The following is a 21,926-nucleotide window of genomic DNA, read 5'->3' as shown; positions in this document are numbered from 1 at the left end:
CTTGGAGAAAAGTACCCCTCCCGAGATAGTGGAAGGGCTGGATTCCAGGATTATCTCCCCAGAGCTTTACCAATGCAAAAAGCTGTGACAAGACTCCTATTTCATAGGAGAAAACAGGGCTGACGTGTTCCATAATAATATATGCTTCAAGAAATATCAACAACTCCTGTGGGATGATTTAAGGAATATTAACAACATCTGAGAACATCTGAGGACTTGTAAGATCTGTTTGAGAGAAACATGACTGCACCGAGGAGAAGAAAGGGGATGGCTTCACTGCCAACTCCCCCCGTACTTCCTGTGTCAAAAGTTTTGAAAACAGAAGATACAGGGGAATTAGTTACTCTGATAAAGACTTTATCTTCACAATTTACGGAGCAAGCCAGAAGGCTGGATTTAATCCAAACTTCCATCACTGCCTTGCAAGGAGCCATTGATTTAATTAATGCGTCGTGGCAAAAAATGGAGACAAGAATCAACAAGCTAGAAGACCGAGTGGCGGGGAATGAAACTACGACACAAATTTGTTTTAAAAATACCTCTGACAGAATTTCTCAACTGGAGGCCTTCACGAGAAGATCCAATGTACATATTATTGGGATTAAAAATCTGTCTAATGATGTAAAATTGCCTATTTTTGTGGATAAACTTTTGCAAGAGATACTCCCTATCCCATCTGTTTATTTACTTGATACTGAGCAGGCATTTTGTGTGCCAAATGCAAAAGGGACTGACTACACCATCATAGCCCAATTTGCAAAAGTCTCCACAAAGAATTATATCCTGCATTTGGCAAGAGAGGTGGAAGCCTTTCCTGGAACAATATAAAGTTATGTTATTTCCAGATTACATCAAAGAGGTGGCGAGTAAAAGAAGGCAATTTATCTTAGCAAAAAATATGGCAAAACAAATGAACTTACAGTATTACTTAAAATATCCTGCTACACTTTGTATCATGTCCAAAGGTCAGATGAAGAAGTTTATAAATCATGAAATGGCAGAGGCGTGGTTGAACATAAAAATGTGTGTGATTCCCATTACAACACCATGAACTGGAATCTTTAAACAAGCTTTGTTAACTGTTGGTGTTTAGTCTACATGATCCAGGCTAGGTCAGAAGATAAATGATTATGTATATATTCATTTATTCTCTTTCATCTTTTGTTTTTTCTTGCTTTTCTTTATATTTTTTATTTCAAAATAGATATGGTATGCTGTATTTAAATTAATTGTTTGGGGGTACAATGTGTACTTATAAATCGAGTAGAAAATATAAAATATATTACTGACTGTTGAAGGTTTATTTTAAGTTTTATTATTATATAACACTATATTCCTTTTTTTTTTTTTAAGTAGTAGTACTAGTAGTAGTAATCTAGGCTACTGGGAATGAACTGTAGACCTGTTCCTTGGATATAAGATTGATGATATGATATTGAAATGTAAGGTTGTTTATTTAACTGTAAGATTTTTAAGGTTATAGATATAGTTTGTAAAACAGAATGGCATCAGAGGCTGAGGTTTTTTGGAGTTTAAATTTAATTCTTTAAGGGGGAGGGAGAGGAGGGGGGAAGGGGAAAGAATCTTCTTCCTTTTTCTTCACCTCCTTTCCTCCTCCTTTTGCCTTTTTGCCTTTTTTTTCTTTCTTTTTCCTTCTCTTTTTGTTATTATGGTGTCCTCATCAAAATATTGTATTGTTGGGAAATTCTAGTATTGATCAGGTTGTTGGTATGTTTGGTATTGTATATTTCATTTATAAAGATAAAATAAATAAAAATATATTTAAAAAAACAAAAAAACCCAGCACAGTCAGGTGACAACTGTGTGGCCTCCTTCAAATACGCCTTGGGCATCATGAGATCACCCCTCGTAGTATGTGGGGTTGCCAGGAGGCTTGCAAGCCAGCCAGATCATGTGAAAACACGTTCTGTATGAACCGATACCTTCGTGTTAGTACATGATGCCACAATTTGTGTGATTGTAGCAGCTCTCATTCAATGGCACAAATCACCACAAATTCACCTCACCTGTGGAGGTGGCAATTCATACAACCAGTGTCTACACAATTTCAGATGGATAGCAAAGCTTACCAGCAGCCTTGTGCAATCTTGCAGGAGATCACTGGAACCCAATGAGTATCTGATCCAGGCACCACAGTCTATGCAGTTCCTAAATGTTTCTTTGCTAATCAATATATTTTAGGATCAAATTGTAAATACAAATGCAACATCAGAGTTCTGTGTTATTCTAATATGTGATAAACTCAAAAACCACTGAAATAACCTGGTAAGGAATCTTTGGAATCAGGAGTTATTAGAAAATAATACAATAAGCTTTTGACAGATTCTTTTCATATACAAGAAGCTCAACATGGTTATTGTTTATTACTACTCACCACTGGATGGCAAGACTCAAATATTTCACTTAATAGTACTCCACATTCTTTCTTGGCAAATGGTTCTCTGAGTGGATTTAAAATGCATGGGTGCCGAATGTCAGAGCTGTCAACACACTGAATCCAAAAGCAAAATCATAAACCAGAAGAAATTTTCCTTATAGCTTGTATTGTTTTCTAACTCTTAAAATAACCAAGAGGTATACTTTGCACTAGGTCAGAGGTGAAGACGGATGAAGACAGCAGCCTGGTTTACATGTCATGGTGGAAAATCATGAGTTAATTAATTAACTCACAATTTATTGGGTTGTGAGCCACGCACGAGCTGCTTCTGCTTTGTGTAAGCAACCTTCGATCAGCCTGAGGTGGTTGATGCGTGACATGCAAATCTGGACTCTGGGGGTTGTTTGTGAGTTAAACAAGCCAAAGTTAACCTAAGAACAAATAGTTGGTTATTTTGGGTTGTTTAACCCACAAGCATGAGCCTCCCATTCCTAGTAATGGCATTTTGCATTATAGTGCATGAGTGTCACAGGGCTCTACTGAACTCCATACTAATCCTCCCATGCATGGGCAGCTATAACCACAGAAAAATGGATCGTGCTTGATTTTCTGTAAGATGTGAAGAATATTTCCTAACATGCTCCCAAAGTGAGAAGGGCATCTGCACACTGTCCATACCTCTTGTTCAAGCAAATGTAATGTGTTGGGCTAGAGTTGGGATGTGAAGTCAAGCAAAACACAAAACAAAACAAAACCCACATTTTCAGCTGTACTGGACATGGGATTCTCTGATGTTCTCACTCTTCAGCTTTTCATATAAAGGTCGATGGTTTTCAGTCATGGTGCTCTTCTCATTCGTCCCTCCCACCCTTTCCAGGTGCTGGCACTAGTATATAGCAGCTCTTTGGGCAGAATCCAACAGGGTGCTTATGCCTCCACCAGTTCTCATACACCCCGCCAATTATTGTCCACAAGCAGCACCCACCACTTACGGAACAAAGATTTAGACTTCTGGAGCAACTGGAAATGAGCAAAAACACTCATTTATGGAGCAGGGCAGGTTGGCGGAGCTCGCATAAGGGAGCTCCGCCAACCTGTCCCAATCAAGAAACGAGTTTCTGCTCATTTCAGAGATTTTTCTGGGAAGTACTAAACCTCTGTTGCACAAACAGTAGGTCCCGCTTATGCAGTGAAATCAGTGGGACCCAGCACTTGCACAACAGAATCAGCAGGGGCATAAGCACCCCACTGGATTTCACCCTATGTTTGCAAAAGATAGGCTGTTGATGGTTTAAAAATCCAACTTAAGCATCACAATGCTTTTAAAGATGTCCCAAATTATGATAAAACCCAAGGGCTACATGAGGTTTTAAATGGGTAAAAAAAAAATTACAAAACACAATACTACAGACCATGTAGTCCTTTCAGAATAATAGTTCTTTAAAACCTTAGTTCAGCTTTTCTGTTCACAATATTCATGTCAACAACATATAAATCAGGGTTCTACATCATGCAGGGGGCCTGCATGAGTAGTAAAGGCTCCCCACTTCAGAAGTTAGATGTCCAACTCAAGTGATGAGACGAGCAGAGCTAGCATGCTTGTTCTCATTCTCTTTCGTCATATATGATTATTCTCAGAAGTAGAACACCTATAAAGGGGTATTGTTGGTGTTTGATTTTAAATGATAAATAACTATGTATTGAAATAGGACGTGTGACCATTCTCTGGTTATTTACCTCTACAGCTGCCCAGCTACTCCCAAATTCTTGTGCATTTGTTAACTCAAAATTTTCTGGAGTCCTCATTTCATTTATTGTTTTTGAGTCAAAATTCCCACATAATCCAGTCAGCTCACCCTAGAAAAGAGACAAAGTTTATATGGCCAGCTGATGGCATATGCATTTTCTACTCAAAATTCAGAAAAAAAATATGTTCTTCTGCCTACATTAGCTGAGAGGCATAGGAACCACTGCAGCATGGCACACCACTCCAGTCATGTAGCAACTCTGAGATCTTACATGGTTACTTCCCACATCAGCAGCATCCCTCCTGGGAGTATTGCTCTACTCACATGACCTCGTGGATCCTACATTACTGAAGTGAAGTGACATGTGAAGAAACAATGCTTTGGTGGCTGCCATGCTGCTGAAATAATGAAGCAAAAAGTCATTATTTTATTGATTCAAATCCTTGTAAAAATACATGTGTCAGTATTAAATTGACTTTAGTAGGATTATACCTATGCAAACAATAATTGTGATGTAGAAGAAATCATGGATGCAATGTGCCTTTGCTGTTACATAAACGCTGAACATTCCTAAAATATATTAAAGGTTACTTTTGTAGCAGTTTGAACTGTGAACAGCTTTCTTCACTACACCTGGATATCCTGAATACAGTTGCACATACATTAAACCAAATTGATTTAAACGGAGATTATATATGCCTCATTAGTTGTGTGGGCTCATAGCCTCAATTGGTAGTACTCAGCTGCATTCTCAAACTCAAAGGTCTTGTTTTGTCAGTAAGATACCAATTTGTTCTAACAATAAGCGAACATGAGGTGTTGTATCACAGAAGTACTTCTACAAACTATTGTACAATAATATATACTTGTCTCTAACTGGAATATAATCTATAAACTACCATGTATTTGGTTTGATCATTTATAGCAGAGCTTCAGTACCACAACTAATATCCTCTTTGTAAAGAGTTTGACAACAATGGTATATACATTACACAGATACAAAACAGGTAATAAAATACCTTTATTCAACGAACTTATCTTAATGAAAGACTTCACAAGCTTTTGAATCTGAATAAACTCTTTTCTTCAAGGATTTCAGCAAAAAATAGTATCACCTAGATTGCATCTCTAATTTGTTGTATCAGCATAGAAACATTCCAGTTTAATTATAATATATCCAGTAACAGAAATAGATGTACCATTAGTATGGATAATCCACTGTAGGTACAGTCTTAGAAGTGAATAATACAATACATTACTGTATGTTACATCAGATATCATAGTCATAGGACTCCTTCACACTTAGCTTTTATCCTTCACGGAAGTTTGCAGGCTCTTTACATGATGCCGTGATCATTCAAGGCATCTCCTGCACTAAATGCCCTTTATTCTGCTTTTAAATAGATCACAGATAATGAGCTATCAAATTATCCCGTTGTGTTCCACTTCAGTTTCCTCCGTGAAAAGAGTAAAAGCGGCAAGAAGAGGAGTGAGATCAATGACAGATAATGGAAGACTCAGATATGGGGAGAAGGAGGGGGAAGGGGTGGGGGGAAAGGAAGCACATGAAAACGGGAGTTGTTGTGATCCTTCATTTAAAATGGAAGCAGAAAGCCCCATTTTAAATGCTGCACTTTAGGCTGGTGTAGAGATGCCCATAGAACAGTAGGGTTGGTAGGGGCCTATAAGACCGAGTCCAACCCCCGATTAAGCAATGGTAATTTAAGCATATGGCAATGCTTAAATTACCTAGTACAATATTTCTTTGATACCTTTAAATCAATGCTTCTCAATTATCTTTGTTTAATATTCTAGTTTGAACTAATAAAGTACAGTTTTACAAATTTAAGACATAATCTGGACAAAGCTAAGCCCGTTGAAATCCCATTGATTTCAATGTGAGACTTAAGCACAAGTTCTCCCACTGAAATCAATAGGACTTCAATGTGCTTACCTCTAAATACATAATGTTCCTAATAAGAGAGGCAATTATTGCTTACCTGCCACTGAGGCCCTGTCTCTACATGAACAGTTGTTCTTTGATCCCACATTACTGTGATGTGTTCATTAGGAAAATGAACAAGTGTGAAAAATCCAGCTTTCCATATATATATTTGCTGTAGTTTGTCTATGTAACTCAGTGGACTCTGTTAAAAGAAAAGTCAGCTCACACACAATAGGCTACATAAAAGCTTGTAGGAAGATTTAAAACTACTTTAAAAACTACTTTTAAAGGAACAAGCCTTTTATATTTCTGACCAGATTAACATTATTATTTATTATATGGCTCTGGCTTTTCAAAAGATGTGAACTGAATAATGGGTGCAATCCAGGAAACATTAAGGGCACAATCCTATGCATGTTTAGACAGGAAAAAGTCCTATAACTCCCAGCATCCCTCAGCCAGATAGGGGGTTTAGGACTTTTTTCTGTCTATACATGCATAGGATTGTTCCCTGAGTATGCTTTAAAATGGATTTGGACATATCTTTAACATGCAAAATCCATTTGCCTATCCTCTGCATGCTGCATATTACCTTGCCTGACACATATACTAGCACTTCCAGTATATGATGCCAGGTGCTGGTAATAGGGCCAATGCAAAACACAAATAAGGCTACAGAAGGTGTTAGGCACATACTGCTGGAACACATCTGTTCTTCAGCTAGGCCAAGGGTGGGCAACATGTGGCATGCCCCCCCCGACCACCCCATGCTGCCAAAATTCAGGTAGAAAATCTGCAGAAAAAAATCCCCTAGTAAATTTATCAGTACTGAACAATAAACAGTTCAAACCTGGCTTATTCCCAAGCTAAATCTGACATAATTCCCACTCTGTACCCTTTATAAAATTTGTGGCAGCAGAAAAAAAAATCCCCATCCATTTACTACTCTGTAACAGTAAATGGAGATAAATTTGACCTAATTACCACTTCATATCCTCTATGGGGTGGTAATTGGGTCATTGGTGGTTTGCCATTAACTCTTTTGTCACTGCTGTGGGGCACAGAAAGGAATTCCACAGGGCACCAGGGGAGTGCAGCCCACAGGAGGGGCCCAGGATGTAAAAATGGTCCCCAGACCCACTGCATTTGCCCACTTCTGATCTAAGCTCTCTTAGTGGTCAAGTTCCATGTAAGCAGACTGACAGCGAGGCGGCAAGGAGAGATTATTAAGAACATAACAAGAACAAGCCTTGTTTGATCAAGCAAGAGTTGATATAATGTAGCTTCCCATTTCCAAAATTGGCCAGCCAGATACTCCTGGGAAATCCACAAGCAGGGAAGGTAGGCAGTGGCCTCTCTCTGCTGTTTGGTATTCCCATTAACTGGTATTCTGAAGTATACTCCTAGCCCAGGAGCAATCAGGTAATAAAAGTATACAATAGGATACCATTTGTCCCTGTAAATAAATAAATAAATGAATGAATGAATGAATTTATTTATTTATTTAATTTTTATCCTGCCTTTTCACCAAAAAATGGAACCCAACCTGGCTAACAATAAAATACAAATTAAAAACAAAATCTTAATTAAAACATAGCATAAAAACAAATACATTAAAACACAATAAAAAACAGAAGGTGTAAATATGGGTTACGTACATACTGTTAGAACACATCCATTCTTCATCTTGGCCAGAGGTGGGCAATAAAAGAAATCAGCAGCACTAGCCAATTAAACCACCCGTCAACAACACACCAGCTTATATGCCATAGCGCCTCCAGCAACACTGTCCACCCTGCTGCATGACTGACTCCCTGGCCGAGGTGCTTGAAGTGGTCTCTGATGTGCGTGTGCAGTAGGGATGTACGAAACACCTACCTGGTTCCACGCTGGGGCATCCGAGGTGGGGGGGAGGTGCTCCGTCCCTCCCCCCGGAATCCTCCCCGGCCGGCTCCGCTCCGTGGCAGGTCCACAGAGCCGCCGGCCAGGGCCAGCCGCAGCTGGAGTTCCGGCCGCGGCTGGGCTGCTGCGGCCGCAAATGGCAGCTGTCGTAGTGGCCACCATTTGCGTCCTTCCAGGCTGCCATGATAGGCTATGTAAGTATTCACGTAACCTATCATGGCAAAGAGCAGGGGTGCAAATGGCGGCCGCTACGCCGTTTGCGCCCCTGCTCTTTGCCATCATAGGCTACGTAAGTATTTACGTAGCCTATCACGGTAAAGTCAGCTACACAAACGGCGGCCGCTACGCCATTTGCGTGGCGTATCACGGCTAACGCAGGGACGCCATTTGCGTCCCTGCGGAAGCCATGATAGGCTGCGTAAGTATTTACGCAGCCTATCACGGCAAAAAAAAGGGAACGCAAATGGCAGCCGCCATAGCCGCCACCATTTGCGTTCGCTGTTTCGTTTTGTTTTTTGCCGTGATAGGCTACGTAAATATTTATGTAGCCTATCACAGGAAAATACAGAGAAGCAAATGGCGGCGGCTACGGCCGCCGCCATTTGCGTCCCTGCAGGCTGCCCAGCGGCCGGATGTCTGGCTGCAGGCAGCCCCGGCCGGCGGCTCTGCAGAATCTCCGCGGAGCGGAGCTGGCCAGAGAGAATTTCGGGGGGAGGAACGGAGCGCCTCTCCCCCACCGCGAATGTCACCCTTCGAAAAGGTAAGTGACTTTCATACATCCCTACAGGGGCACCTCAGGACTTCATGGAGACCATGGCTTCCTGGGAGCTGCATACTATTCCAACTGGGCCCACTCATGTAGCCGGTCATGCGCTAGACCTTGTGTTAGTTTCTGGAGAAGCGGGGAGTGATCTGGAAGTCAGGGGTATATCCACCACCCCCTTGTCATGGTCAGATCACTATCTGGTGACATTAGACTTCTTGGTTCCACAACCCCACCGCACGGGTGGAGGACCCATTAAAATGGTCCACCCCAGGCGTCTTATGGATCCAAATGGATTCCTGAACACGCTTGGGGATTCTCTGGAGCACGCCAACGGCCACTCAGTCAAGACCCTGGTGGGTGGCTGGAATGCTGCAATCACTGGGGCATTAGATAGGGTGGCTCCGAAATGCCCTCTCCCCCTGAACAGGGCTCAGACTGCACCATGGTTCAATCCACAGTTACGAGCTCTGAAACAGGAGGTGAGACGGCTAGCGCACCGGTGGTGGAAGTCTCACTCCAAAGACGATCAGACACGGGCTAGAGCTGTATCTTCAGCCTATCACGTGGCGGTGAAGGCAGCAAAAAAAGAATATTATGCTGCCTCTGTCACATCCACAGAGTGCTGTCCCAGGAGGCTGTTCCAAGTGGTCCAGAGCCTGGTCGCTCCAGTGGCTCCGAAACTGCTGGAGTATTCTAAGGCCTCCTGTGAAGCCTTGGCAAGGCACTTTGCAGATAAAATTGATTGGATTAGGAGTGCTATTCCGTGCACTGTGGATACAGTTAGTGAGCAAGAGGTGGTCTGTGGCAAACCGGTTTTGTGGGATCGGTTCCAGCTTCTTCCTTCTGATGAAGTGGACAAGGTGCTTTCATCTGTAAGGCCGACCACCTGCTTACTTGATCCTTGCCCATCTTGGCTCATTAGGAGCTGCAGAGAGAGATTGGGTGAGGGGATCAGGGCGGTGGTGAGCGCCTCCCTTGAAGAGGGAGCGATGCCATCAGCCCTCAAGGAGGCAGTGATAAGACCACTCTTAAAGAAGCCCTCCTTGGATCCTCAAGTTCTGAACAACTTTCACCCACTCTTGAATCTGCCATTTTGGGGCAAGGTGATTGAGCGGGTGGTGGTGATGCAGTTGAAGGCACACTTGGAAGAAGCCAATTATCTAGATCCATTTCAGTCAGGCTTCAGGCCTGGGCATGGGACAGAAACGGCCTTGGTCACCTTGGTGGATGATATGAGGAGAGCTCTGGATAGGGGCAAATGCTCCTTCCTTGTTCTCCTCCACCTCTCAGCGGCTTTTGATACCGTTGACCATGGTATCCTCCTGGACCGCTTGGAGGGGTTGGGCATTGGAAACCCCGTATTGCGGTGATTCTGGTCCTTCCTCTCCGGCAGGTACCAGAGCGTAGCACTGGGAGAGGAGGTTTTGGTCCCGTGGCTGCTCACTTGTGGGGTGCCATAGGGTTCCATCCTCTCTCCGATGCTATTTAACATCTATGTGAAGCCGCTGGGGGCTATCATCACGAGGTTTGGGATGCGGTGTCATCAATATGCGGGTGACACGCAGCTCTATTTCTCGTTCAAATTCTCACCAAGGTTGGCCGTAGAATCCCTGTCCAAATGTCTGGAGACGGTGAGTGGCTGGATGGGGAGGAATAAGCTGAACCCTGACAAGACCGAGGTACTTTTGGTGGGAGACAAGAGGAGGCTGGGGGATGTTGACCTGGTGTTGAATGATGTACTGCTACCCTTGAAAGACCAGGTCCACAGCCTGGGGGTCATTTTGGACTCCCAGCTGTCCATGGAGGCTCAGGTGTCAGCTGTGAGCCGGACAGCACTGTACCAACTCCATCTGATACGGTGGCTGCGCCCCTACCTTCCCGACCATCTGCTCCCATCGGTAGTACATGCCCTGGTCTCCTCTCGTTTAGACTACTGTAATGCGCTCTACATGGGGTTACCCTTGAAGACGATTTGGGAGCTGCAGCTGGTACAGAACGTGGCGGCTCTCCTGATTAAAGGCAGCCGCCAGCGAGATCACATCACTCCAGTGCTGAAGGAGTTGCACTGGTTACCAGTTGTTTTCCAGGCCAAATTCAAGGTGTTGGTTTTGACCTTTAAAACCCTATATGGATCTGGCCCAGCCTATCTTAAGGAGCGCCTCCAGCAACACCAGACAGGCCGCTTAACAAGATCAGCCTCAGATGGCCTTCTCTCTGTCCCATCAGCCAGGACAGCTAGACTGGTGAGGACGAGGGGGAGGGCCTTCTCTATGGTGGCCCCCACTCTGTGGAACTCCCTCCCTAGGGAACTCTGCTATGCCTCCTCTTTAATGAGCTTCCACCGCGCATTAAAAATGTGGTTGTTCAGGTTGGGATTTGGGGTGGGTTAGGGTAATTTTAGAAATATGAATTTTTTACTGTAGAATTTTATTGTTTTAAACTATTATACACTTTGTACATCGCCCAGAGTGGCTGGGTGACCAGCCAGATGGGCGATTAATAAATAAATTAAATAAATAAAGACTGCCTGAATAAAGATTTGCCTACTGGCAGAAGGACAACAAAGAAGGGGCTAACTTAGACTCCCTTGAGAGGATGTTCCAGAGCCTGGGAGCAACCACTGAGAAGGCCCTCTCTTGCATCCCCACCAAATGTGTCTCTGATGGTGGTGGTGCCAAAACAAGGCCCTTCCAATGGTACCAAAATAAGGGTTTTAAGGCTGATATGGGACGTATGTCCAGTAGCTTGGCCCCAAGCTATATATAGAGCTTTATAGGTCAAAATCAACACTTTGAATTGCGCTCGGAAACAGACCGGTAGCCAGTAAAACTGTTTCAACAAGGTAGTCACATATTCCTTGTAACAGGCCCCGATCAACAATTTGGCCACAGCATTCTGAAATAGCTGATGTTTCTGAACAGTTTTTAAAGGCAGCCCCACAGAGAGCACATTACTGTAGTCCAAACAGGATGTAACATAGTGCCAATCTACATATAATGGTAATCATGTTGTTGTTGTTGTTCAGTCGTTCAGTCGTGTCCGACTCTTCGTGACCCCATGGACCATAGCACGCCAGGCCTTCCTGTCCTGCGCTCTCTCCTGGAGTGTGCTCAAGTTCATATTCATTGCATCGGTGATGCTATCTAGCCATCTCATCCTCTGCCGTCCCCTTCTCCTTTTGCCTTCAGTTTTTCCCAGCATCAGGGTCTTTTCCAGAGTTTTCTCTTCACATTAGGTGGCCAAAATATTTGAGCTTCAGCTTCAGTATCTGTCCTTCCAATGAGCACTCAGGGTTGATTTCCTTTAGGATGGACTGATTTGACCTCCTTGCAGTCCAGGGCACTCGTAAGAGTCTTCTCCAGCACCACAGTTCGAATGCATCCATTCTTCGGTGCTCAGCCTTCCTTATAGTCCAGCTCTCACAGCCATACATTACTACTGGGAAAACCATAGCTTTGATTAGACAGACCTTTGTCGGCAAGGTGATGTCTCTGCTTCTTACTATGCTGTCTAGGTTGGCCATAGCTTTCCTCCCAAAGAGCAAGCGTCTTTTAATTTCATGGCTACAGTCACCGTCTGTGGTGATCTTGGAGCCCAAGAAAGTAAAATCTGTCACTGCTTCCATTTCTTTCCCTTCTATATGCCAGGAAGTGATGGGGCCAGATGCCATGATCTTAGTTTTTTTAATGTTGAGTTTCAAACCAGCTTTTGCACTCTCCTCTTTCACCCTCAACAAGAGGCTCTTGAGATCCTCTTCGCTTTCTGCCATTAGGGTGGTATCGTCTGCATATCGGAGGTTGTTGATAATTCTCCCGGCAATCTTAATTCCGACCTCTGATTCATCCAACCCGGCATTTCTCATGATGTACTCTGCAAATAAGTTAAATAAGCAGGGTGACAATATGCAGCCCTGTCGTACTCCTTTCCCAATTTTGAACCACTCGGTTGTTCCATGTCTGGTTCTTACTGTTGCTTCTTGACCCTCGTACAGGTTTCTAAGGAGACAGGTAAGGTGGTCTGGTACTCCCATCACTTTAACAATTTGCCACAGTTTGTTGTGATCCACACAATCAAAGGCTTTAGCATAGTCAATGAAGCAGAAATAGACGTTTTTCTGGAATTCTCTTGCTTTCTCCGTGATGCAGCGAATGTTGGCGATTTGATCTCTAGTTCCTCTGCCTCTTCGAAACCCAGCTTGTACTTACGGTAGTTCTCGGTTCACATACTGCTGAAGCCTAGCTTGTAGGATTTTGAGCATCACCTTGCTGGCATGTGAAATGAGCGCAATTGTACGGTAATTTGAACACTCTTTGGCGTTGCCCTTCTTTGGAATTGGAATGTAAACTGACCTTTTCCAGTCTTGCGGCCACTGTTGAGTGTTCCAAATTTGTTGGCATATTGAATGCAGCACTTTAACAGCATCATCTTTTAGGATTTTAAGTAGCTCAGCTGGAATCCTGTCATCTCCGCTAGCTTTGTTGTTAGTAATGCTTCCTAAGGCCCACTTGACTTCACTCTCTAGGATGTCCAGCTCGAGTTCAGTGACCGCACTATCATGGCTATCAGGGACATTCAGATCTTTCCTGTATAGTTCTTCTGTGTATTCTTTCCACCTCTTCTTAATCTCATCTGCTTCTGTTAGGTCCCTGCCTTCTTTGTCCTTTATCATGCCCGTCTTTGCACAAAACGTTCCCTTGAGATCTCCAATTTTCTTGAAGAGATCTCTAGTCTTTCCCATTCTGTTGTTTTCCTCGATTTCTTTGCATTGTTCATTTAAGAAGGCCTTCTTGTCTCTCCTTGCTATTCTCTGGAACTCTGCATTCAGTTGGATAGATCTTCCCCTTTCTCCCTTGCTTTTCGCTTCCCTTCTTTCCTCAGCTAATTGTAAAGCCTCATCAGACAGCCACTTGGCTTTCTTGCATTTCTTTTTCTTTGGGATGGATTGAGTTGCTGCCTCCTGAACAATGTGACGGACCTCCGTCCATAGTTCCTCAGGCACTCTGTCTATCAGGTCTAATCCCTGAAATCTATTCCTCACCTCCACTGTATATTCATCAGGGATATGATTTAGGTCATACCTGAATGGTTTAGTGGTTTTCCTTACGTTCTTCAATTTAAGCTGAAATTTTGCAAGAAGCAGCTCATGATCTGAGCCACAGTCAGCTCCAGGTCTTGTTTTTACTGACTGTATGGAGCTTCTCCATCTTTGGCTGCAAAGGACATAATCAACCTGATTTCGATATTGACCATCTGGTGATGTCCATGTGTAGAGTCATCTCTTGTGCTGTTGGAAAAGAGTGTTTGCTATGATCAGCGTGTTCTCTTGGCAAAACTCTATTAGCTTTTGTCCTGCTTCATTTTGTACACCAAGGCCATGCCTGCCTGTTATCCCGGTGATTTCTTGACTTCCTACTTTAGCATTCCAATCCCCTATGATGAAGAGGACATCTTTTTTTGGTGTAAGTTCTACAAGGTGTTGTAGGTCTTCATAGAACCGACCAACCTCAGCTTCTTCAGCCTCAGTGGTTGGGGCATAGACTTGAATTACTGTGATGTTGAATGGTTTGCCTTGGATTCGTACTGAGATCATTCTATCATTTTTGAGATTGTACCCCAGTACTGCTTTTCCCACCCTTTTGTTGACTATGAGTGCTACTCCATTTCTTCTAAGGGATTCTTGCCCACAATAGTAGATATGATGGTCACCTGAATTAAATTTGCCCATGCCTGTCCATTTTAGTTCGCTGATTCCCAAGATGTCGATGTTCAATCTTGCCATCTCATGTTTGACCACCTCCAGCTTACCTTGATTCATTGATCTGACATTCCAGGTTCCTAAACAATATTGTTCTTTACAGCATCAGATTTTCTTTTCACCACCAGACACATCCGCAGCTGAGTGTCCTTTTGGCTTTGGCCCAGCCGCTTCACTCTTTCTAGAGCTACTTGGAAATACCCTCTGCTCTTCCCCAGTAGTATATTGGACACCTTCCGACCTGAGGGGCTCATCTTCCGGCATCATATCTTTTAGCCTTGTGATACGTTCCATGGGGTTTTCTTCGCAAGAACACTGGAGTGGGTTGCCATTTCCTTCTCTAGCGGACCACATTTTGTCAGAACTCTCCACCATGACCTGTCCGTCTTGGGTGGCCCTGCACGGCATAGCTTATGGCTTCACTGAGTTACGCAAGCCCCTTCGCCACAACAAGGCAGTGATCCATGAAGGGGTGGTAATCATGTAGCTCAGGGTAATCTTTTTATTTACTCTAGTGTAAGTGTGCACGGTCCTGATTCAGATTGGTACCACTGTGCTCCAGGACAGGAGGATGAAACCTTCCCCCTATACACACACAGTTAGCTTCCACTTGACACCAATGGAGACCCTTTTACTTTTGTTAACCCCTTTGTGGAGGAAGGGGGGGGATTTCAGGAATCAAATAGTGGGGAAAGTTTTAATTCTTCTGTCCCATAGCATGGCAGTTTTGATCTGAACAAAGCCATATATGCTTACAACTAGAGTAAATTAAAAGATAACACTGACCTACACACTACGCAATTAATGTAACATGTCGTTTGGCCCTAAGACATGCATGAATGTGGACATATCCAACATGTAGGAACTGACTCTGACTGACTCTGACCTAGCTTCACTGTCTGTACAATTCGGTGCTCAGATTCAAGCTGAGTTGTTCGTGCATTCATCAAGCTGTGAGACGAGCTTCCACCTGTCCCAGCTCTACTTCTTGGCATTCCCTCAATGCTCTTAACTGTCTATTTTCTTTCTGATCATTTTTACCTGGCTCATAAGATTTGCTGCCATTTCAGTCTCTGCATGTTTATGCTTTTTGATTTGTTTTATCTGTATTTGTATGTTCCTTTTATGTAAATTGTCCAGGGAATTTCTATTGAAGGGAATTATAGGAATTGCCATAATAAATAAATAGGATGGATTCCTGGATTGCCTTTCTGCTGAACTGCCTCCCAGACATCTGCCCTGGCAGTTTCTCATATTCTCAGTTTCTCTGGATATAAGAAGTGTTCTGATTAGCTACTATGGACTATCCTGAAGTTCCAAGGGCAGCTGACATGTATCATACAAAATGTGTATGTATTTATAGTTTAAGTAATATGCATTTATTTTTAATTTTGGCATATAAATATTCATATCTATATATCATTCTTTCTACATTGCTAGAGCTTACCGGGTCTCCAGTGTCATCATCAAATATTATGAACGATTTTCCAATGTTAATGAAAATATACTTTCTGCAAATGACTCCAGTATTAAAGCAGTTAATATTTTCTATGACGATTGAGAAACTAGTAACTGAGTAACTCTGCAGAAGGAAAATAAGGCAATCATATAAGATTTGTATGCATCTGCAGCTTAATTAGTATGCATTTATTTTTAGTGTTTGGCATATAAACATATACACATTCGTATCTATATATCTTTTCTTCTACACTGCTAGAGCCTATTGCAACTTGCAAACATCTGATGAAAACCAACCTACGCACACCCATTTACTCAGCTCTCCATTCCACCTGCTCCCATTCCTATCTTTAACTCTTGATTATAGAAAAGATGAAGAGATTGCTGGTGAGGTGATGCAGCAGGAAGAGGCTCACCACCACTGATCATCAACCATAGGGAGCATTCAGATGGTAATATTCTTGTATGGTGCTAACCCAACAACCCTTACTGATAGGCATAACAAGGCAGCAGTGGAGGCAGAGCACAGTTCAGATAGCATCAATGGCTCATAACTGGACACATGCAGACTGTTGCTGGTCTTTCAGCCATCATGTGCCTGCACAGTGCTGACTCAGCAATCTTGCAACCATTGAGGGAATGGTGCTCTCTCACCAGCCACCTCTAGAAAGGCAGGCAAACTCTATGCTTTTTCTTTCAGCCAAGATGGCAAAATGCCTTTTAAGGGAAAAAGACACAAAAAATGATGCTCTTTTATTTCTAAGAGGAAGTTTTTGCAGCAGCAAGGAGTGAAGATTGAATTGGCGAGTTCTGCCACTCATCCACTTGCCCAAGGTCAGCTAGAAAGCAGACAAAATTGCACCTTTAAGCTGAATCATATATCACATTACCTGGTTCTGTGCAGCTGCTGATTCATTTTAGCAATAAGATGAATGCATTTTTATGTATTTATTCATCGGCAGAACAAAAGTTAACAAGTCTTATATTTTAATATGCTGTGGTAACAATCCAGTTAAGTATGCTTAAATTATGTTGCAAGCAAAAGATAAGCCCATTTTGATTGTATCATGATTTATTAATAAGTATTATTAACACATACAATTGTATTCAGTAAAGTATGTAGATATATGAACAGGAGTTTTATCTTCCAGCAGCTCCAGTCATTAAAGTTCAAACAAAAGAGCTTATCTTCATGAGTGAAGTTTGCAAATCTTTAGCTTTTTTTAATTGTAGAGCATTTACTTTAAGTTAAAATCCAGAATAATAAAACTGCTTTTGAAAAAAGTCTTACCTTAACCAGGTAAACTTTACAATTTCCAATGTAATCAAAAGAAAGTCCATCAAATGTTCTGTAATGACGATCTCCATATGTTGTACACATGGATGAGCAAGGGTGGAAAGTGCATTCAAATGACCCATGATGACAGATGCTGCAAAGAAAGGAAAAATAATTGTTATAGTCTCAAAGATAATGTATTAACTATTGGCATACATTACGATAACCTCCTATGAAAGCAAAATACTAACGGACCTTCCTCCAAGTTATTGACACTCCTTCCAGGAGACAAATGTAACAAACAAACAAACAAATCTACCATACATTTAATTGAATGAAGAAGATCCAATGCACTTTCAAATTTACCTCCACCTTAGGGGAAAAAAATAGAGAAATAACACCAGGCAGGCATACCCAGGGAAGACTGCTGACACTCACTGAATACTGCAATGGCAGACAGAAATGATTTCATGGCAGGCCACTTTGGGAAAAACTATGCATTTGATTAAACTAAACTGACAACAGCATATGCTAAGTTTGCATGTTATATAAGAAACCAAGCACTAATGCAGAACTTTTTATTGTGTACAGGCCTACTTTAGTGTATACATAGCCTACTATTTACCAACCCAAATTAGCATGATCTAGTTCACATACTACAGTTATTTCAATAAATACCACACACTCTGAACAACAATACTTTTTAGCTTGCTCAAATCCTTATTTTAATATACTTCAGCAGACTGGAAACAGGGGCCAAACAGCAAATACTTGACCACTTACTTTATATAATTGAAGCTGCAAAATACTTTTATTTTAGCTCTTCCCCCAACCCCCACTCCCAGAGCATGGATTTTCAATAATTAATAAATACGTTTACTTTAATAGTGAACAGATTTAACAAGTATTTTAGTTCAGGAAAATATAAATTTATAGACAAAAAGTTAGTAACTTATGCTAACTACTCTTCAGAATACTGCTTATGTATCGGAAATGAGATACAGTATGTGCTCCACATTGAATGTACAGAAATGTGAGGAAATACATCTCTCTTCCTGCTTTACATGATGAGACCAGGGTCATATCTACACCTTGTGTCGAATCGATACAATCCCATCATAGTGATGCTATATCCCCCTTGCGCATTTATACCTCATAGCACACACAAAGCAGGAAGTAACACTAAAAAAACAGTATACAGAACGTGTAGTATGCCCAAATAGTTATCAGTGCACTTCATTACCAATAAAAAACACTAGTGTAGATCTAGCCCAGGAAACAAAAGTCTCTCATGCTTCCTCATCCCATGTAAAAACACCTTATTATGCTAACCATGACATCCTGTAATGTTAAACTGAACCAGTATAGAACAAACAAAGGAAAAGCTCGAAATATAAAGCAGAAAAGAAATTAGGCCATCTAAAAATGTCAATTAAATATATACAAAATATTAAAAATAGATGCTATATTGAAAAAATAAACCTTATTCCTATACAGGTGTTTTTGTTTTTAAATCCACAGGTGTATTTACAAAAACATAATTAAAATGAGTCCAATTCGCATCACATACAGTCTCAGCTTCAAAGGATATTCATTCATAACAAATTCAGTTCTTGCTCTGTCAATATGATGCCAGTCTAGTTCTAATTTCAGCATTAGCTTGAGTTTTGGGCTCCATATAACCACAATCAATAATACATATTTACATTTTACCAAACTCACCTTGAGAATACTGTAGTTTTTATCTACATGCATAAACATACTGAGTTTTTATCTACATGCATAAAGCCTGGTGGAGATTTCTAACATATTGGTGGACAAGGATTAGAAGTTTATACTGTGACAAAGATTCACTTCTTGACAAGAACAGAAAAGGAAATACTAGTAGCCTAATTATACTTGTGCACAGTATGATATTAAGAATTAGGCTTGGACTTCTCAGCTAACACATTTTTCTGTTTGAGCAGGAATCAGGAAAAGTAGCTGCCTAATGTCTTCTGAATTACTAAAGGTCCTTCGTAAAGTACTCCACAGGGGAACAGAGTTGTGTGTATGTGCACGCGCACATGTGTGTGTGTGCATGCATGCACACATGTGTAAACAATCAATGATAGTTACAAATGTATAGGCCCTGGGGTAGAAGGGAGGTAACCCGGGATCGCTTTACCTTCCTGCCAAGTAGAGATGGCTTGTAAGTCGCTTCACCAGTCGGCCAAAAGGCTACAAATGTCTTCTAGAGCTGATATTGAGAACCTGACAAGAGGCAGAGGCATTCAGTCAGCACAAGGCTGGAGTGGGCAAAGACATCCAGACAAGGCTGACTGGAACAGCCTTTGTTACTTTAGGCTCTGTAGAGGTGTGTAGGTCAAATGGTAACCAGATGGAATAAACAGGCCAAGCCGATGGAGGGAGCAATTCTATGGCCACTAGACACTGTCTAGAGGGCGATAGGATTATTCGGTTTCTGTGAACCAAGGTCAGAGCCAGGGATCCAACCGTGGTTCCCAGAAACCACACTCCCTGCTCCCTCTCAGCTGAAGTGGTTCTCTCCAAGCCAGCTATGTCTCCACGCTCAGAAACAGGGTGCAGAAATGGGAGAAAGGGGGCAGTCCCAGGGGCGGGGAGGGGAGGAGACCATGGAAGCTGCTTTATGCAGCTTCCTATCGGGTCTCCAGGCCCCTTCCCTCCCCCTCCCCAAAGCAGTGTCTGGATGGGCAAAATTGCCTCTCTAGGCAAAAATGCAGGGCAGCCAGAGGAGGAGAGGATCCCCTCCATGCTCCAGTCACCCTGCATAGGATACTCAGCAGTCTCCAATATTGGAGGCTAGCAACTTTCCAGATAGGATTACTCCCTAATATGAGTTGAATGGAAAAAATAAAGAAGCTGATTTACACTACAGTGTCATTCGTGTAACTTCTTGATGCATAAAGTTGCTGTGGTTGCAACACTTCATAATACCATTGTTATCAGCCAATGGGAAGAAGGGGAGAAGCAAGCATAAGACAGGATAATATGTCCTGTATTATAACTGTTACGCAGTTGTTTGTATGGCTTATACCAGAAGCTTTATGGAAAGTGCAGTTTGCCAGCTGTGGGCTGAGGATAAATTTAGAAGAAACTGGCTCAGAAAAAAGGTGGTCTAACTAGGACCTTTCATAAGAAAGGCTTTAGAAGCATAAACCACTCATGAAACCAGAAACCAAGTTCACCTATTCTTTGTTCCACAATTGGTGCTATAATGGGCTTTGCTTATGACTCCAAGAAGCTTGGATTCAGTTCAAAATGTTAAAAAGAGACTGGAATACATAGGGAAGTATGTGTGTATATATTGGCAATTGGAAGGAATCTAGGGAAGATAGTTTACACTGCCTTGGAATCATAGGGGTAAACTACACATGACATGCTAATACATGTAACAGTACCCTATGGGCTCCATCACATGGGGGCAGACATCCACAACAATCCTGGTGCTTCCTTCATCTGGTTGCATTGCGAGATTGGGTCATGCTCCTTTATACGGGTGTCCCCATCTCACCATGTTCTGTGTTTTACCTTTTCACAGGGGGTGGGAAGCCACTCAGAAAGACCACTCCTTTTCCACAATGATTCATTACACATGCTGGGGCCATGGTGAAAATTCCACCCTAGTTTTTGCCCCTTTCCCTCCCCTCAGACATTACTGGTGGTTGGCTCATGAGTGACATGTGGAGAGTTCCCTCCATCCCCTCCCCCTGCACCGGTTTTCCAGTGAGTTGCTGGATCCTTTTCATGTGCTCAAGATCTCTGCCGTTTACTCGGCACTCCAGCAGTCACAGCATGGCGGCGACCCAGCAGGCTGGGATGCTCCATTCCCACCCAATTCCATTTGGTGGTGCTACAGATTCTGCTGCATCATTGCATCAGGTCATCTGGGCGTCCCCCTCTCCTCCTTGTTCCCCTGCAAGTGCCTGTGGCAGCTGTGTAGCAGCATGGTGCCTACTGGCACTCAGAGGAGGTTGAGCTCCTCCTAGATCTTGTGCAAGAAAGCAATTTCTTGGAAATGCTAATTAGAGGCACACCACTCCCCTCCTGAGCTGCCCCCTCTCATGATCTCCCAGGTGCGACACACCCCGCAGCCCATCCTCAATGCCTTCATCATCCTGATCGTGCCCCCAACAACCGAAAACAAGTGCCCAGACACAGCGGTTTCTTCGCGCTACTGGAGAACTTCACGGGGAGGTCATGGCACTCCTGTTCCATGGGCTGGAAAAATACCACAATTTTTGCATTTGGGGAACACGTGGGATAAGCTGGGGAAAATGGTGGGAAAATCACTGGAGGAGGGCAACATCATATAATGGACCCGCAAACATCTGTGACTGGCCAATCATGACTGTGGGATAAATGGCAGGTGTAGAGATGCCCTATGTCTTTTCTTTGGCAGGAGGATATTTAAAGCAGAAAAGCAGTTGGGGAGGGATGTGGTACCTGACCCTTCTCCCATGTCAAATCACTCCAGTGGCTTTTCTCCTGTGGAGTTTTGTGTGTTTGCATGGAGGGGGAGGATGTTTGCTTGTAAATCACTGATGAATATAATTGATGAATATTTTAATTTTTGCCCATTGCTATCCCATCACTTTCCCAATTCATTATTTAGGGTGTAATCCTATGCATGTTTAGACAGAAATAAGTCCTGCAA

The 21,926-nt window shown here is 42.6% G+C and overlaps 1 protein-coding gene across 1 annotated transcript in view; it reads right to left on the bottom strand.

The window, feature by feature from the left end:
* The window catches only part of OTOG (otogelin), a 186,185-nt gene that overhangs the window by 95,694 nt on the left and 68,565 nt on the right, over positions 1-21,926 (bottom strand). The window contains exons 24-28 of the mRNA XM_084850807.1: positions 17,264-17,402; positions 15,962-16,096; positions 6,147-6,293; positions 4,136-4,255; positions 2,396-2,512 (exon numbers count right to left, since the gene is read on the bottom strand). Coding sequence (XP_084706933.1) covers positions 2,396-2,512; positions 4,136-4,255; positions 6,147-6,293; positions 15,962-16,096; positions 17,264-17,402 — 658 coding nt within the window. The remainder of the gene's footprint in view (positions 1-2,395; positions 2,513-4,135; positions 4,256-6,146; positions 6,294-15,961; positions 16,097-17,263; positions 17,403-21,926) is intronic.

Source organism: Heloderma suspectum, chromosome 1 (assembly GCF_057233095.1).
Source record: "Heloderma suspectum isolate Gila_16-S chromosome 1, 16-S_ref, whole genome shotgun sequence".
In the NCBI taxonomy this organism is placed as follows: Eukaryota; Metazoa; Chordata; class Lepidosauria; order Squamata; family Helodermatidae; genus Heloderma; species Heloderma suspectum.
This window is presented reverse-complemented; position numbering and strand designations above follow the sequence as displayed.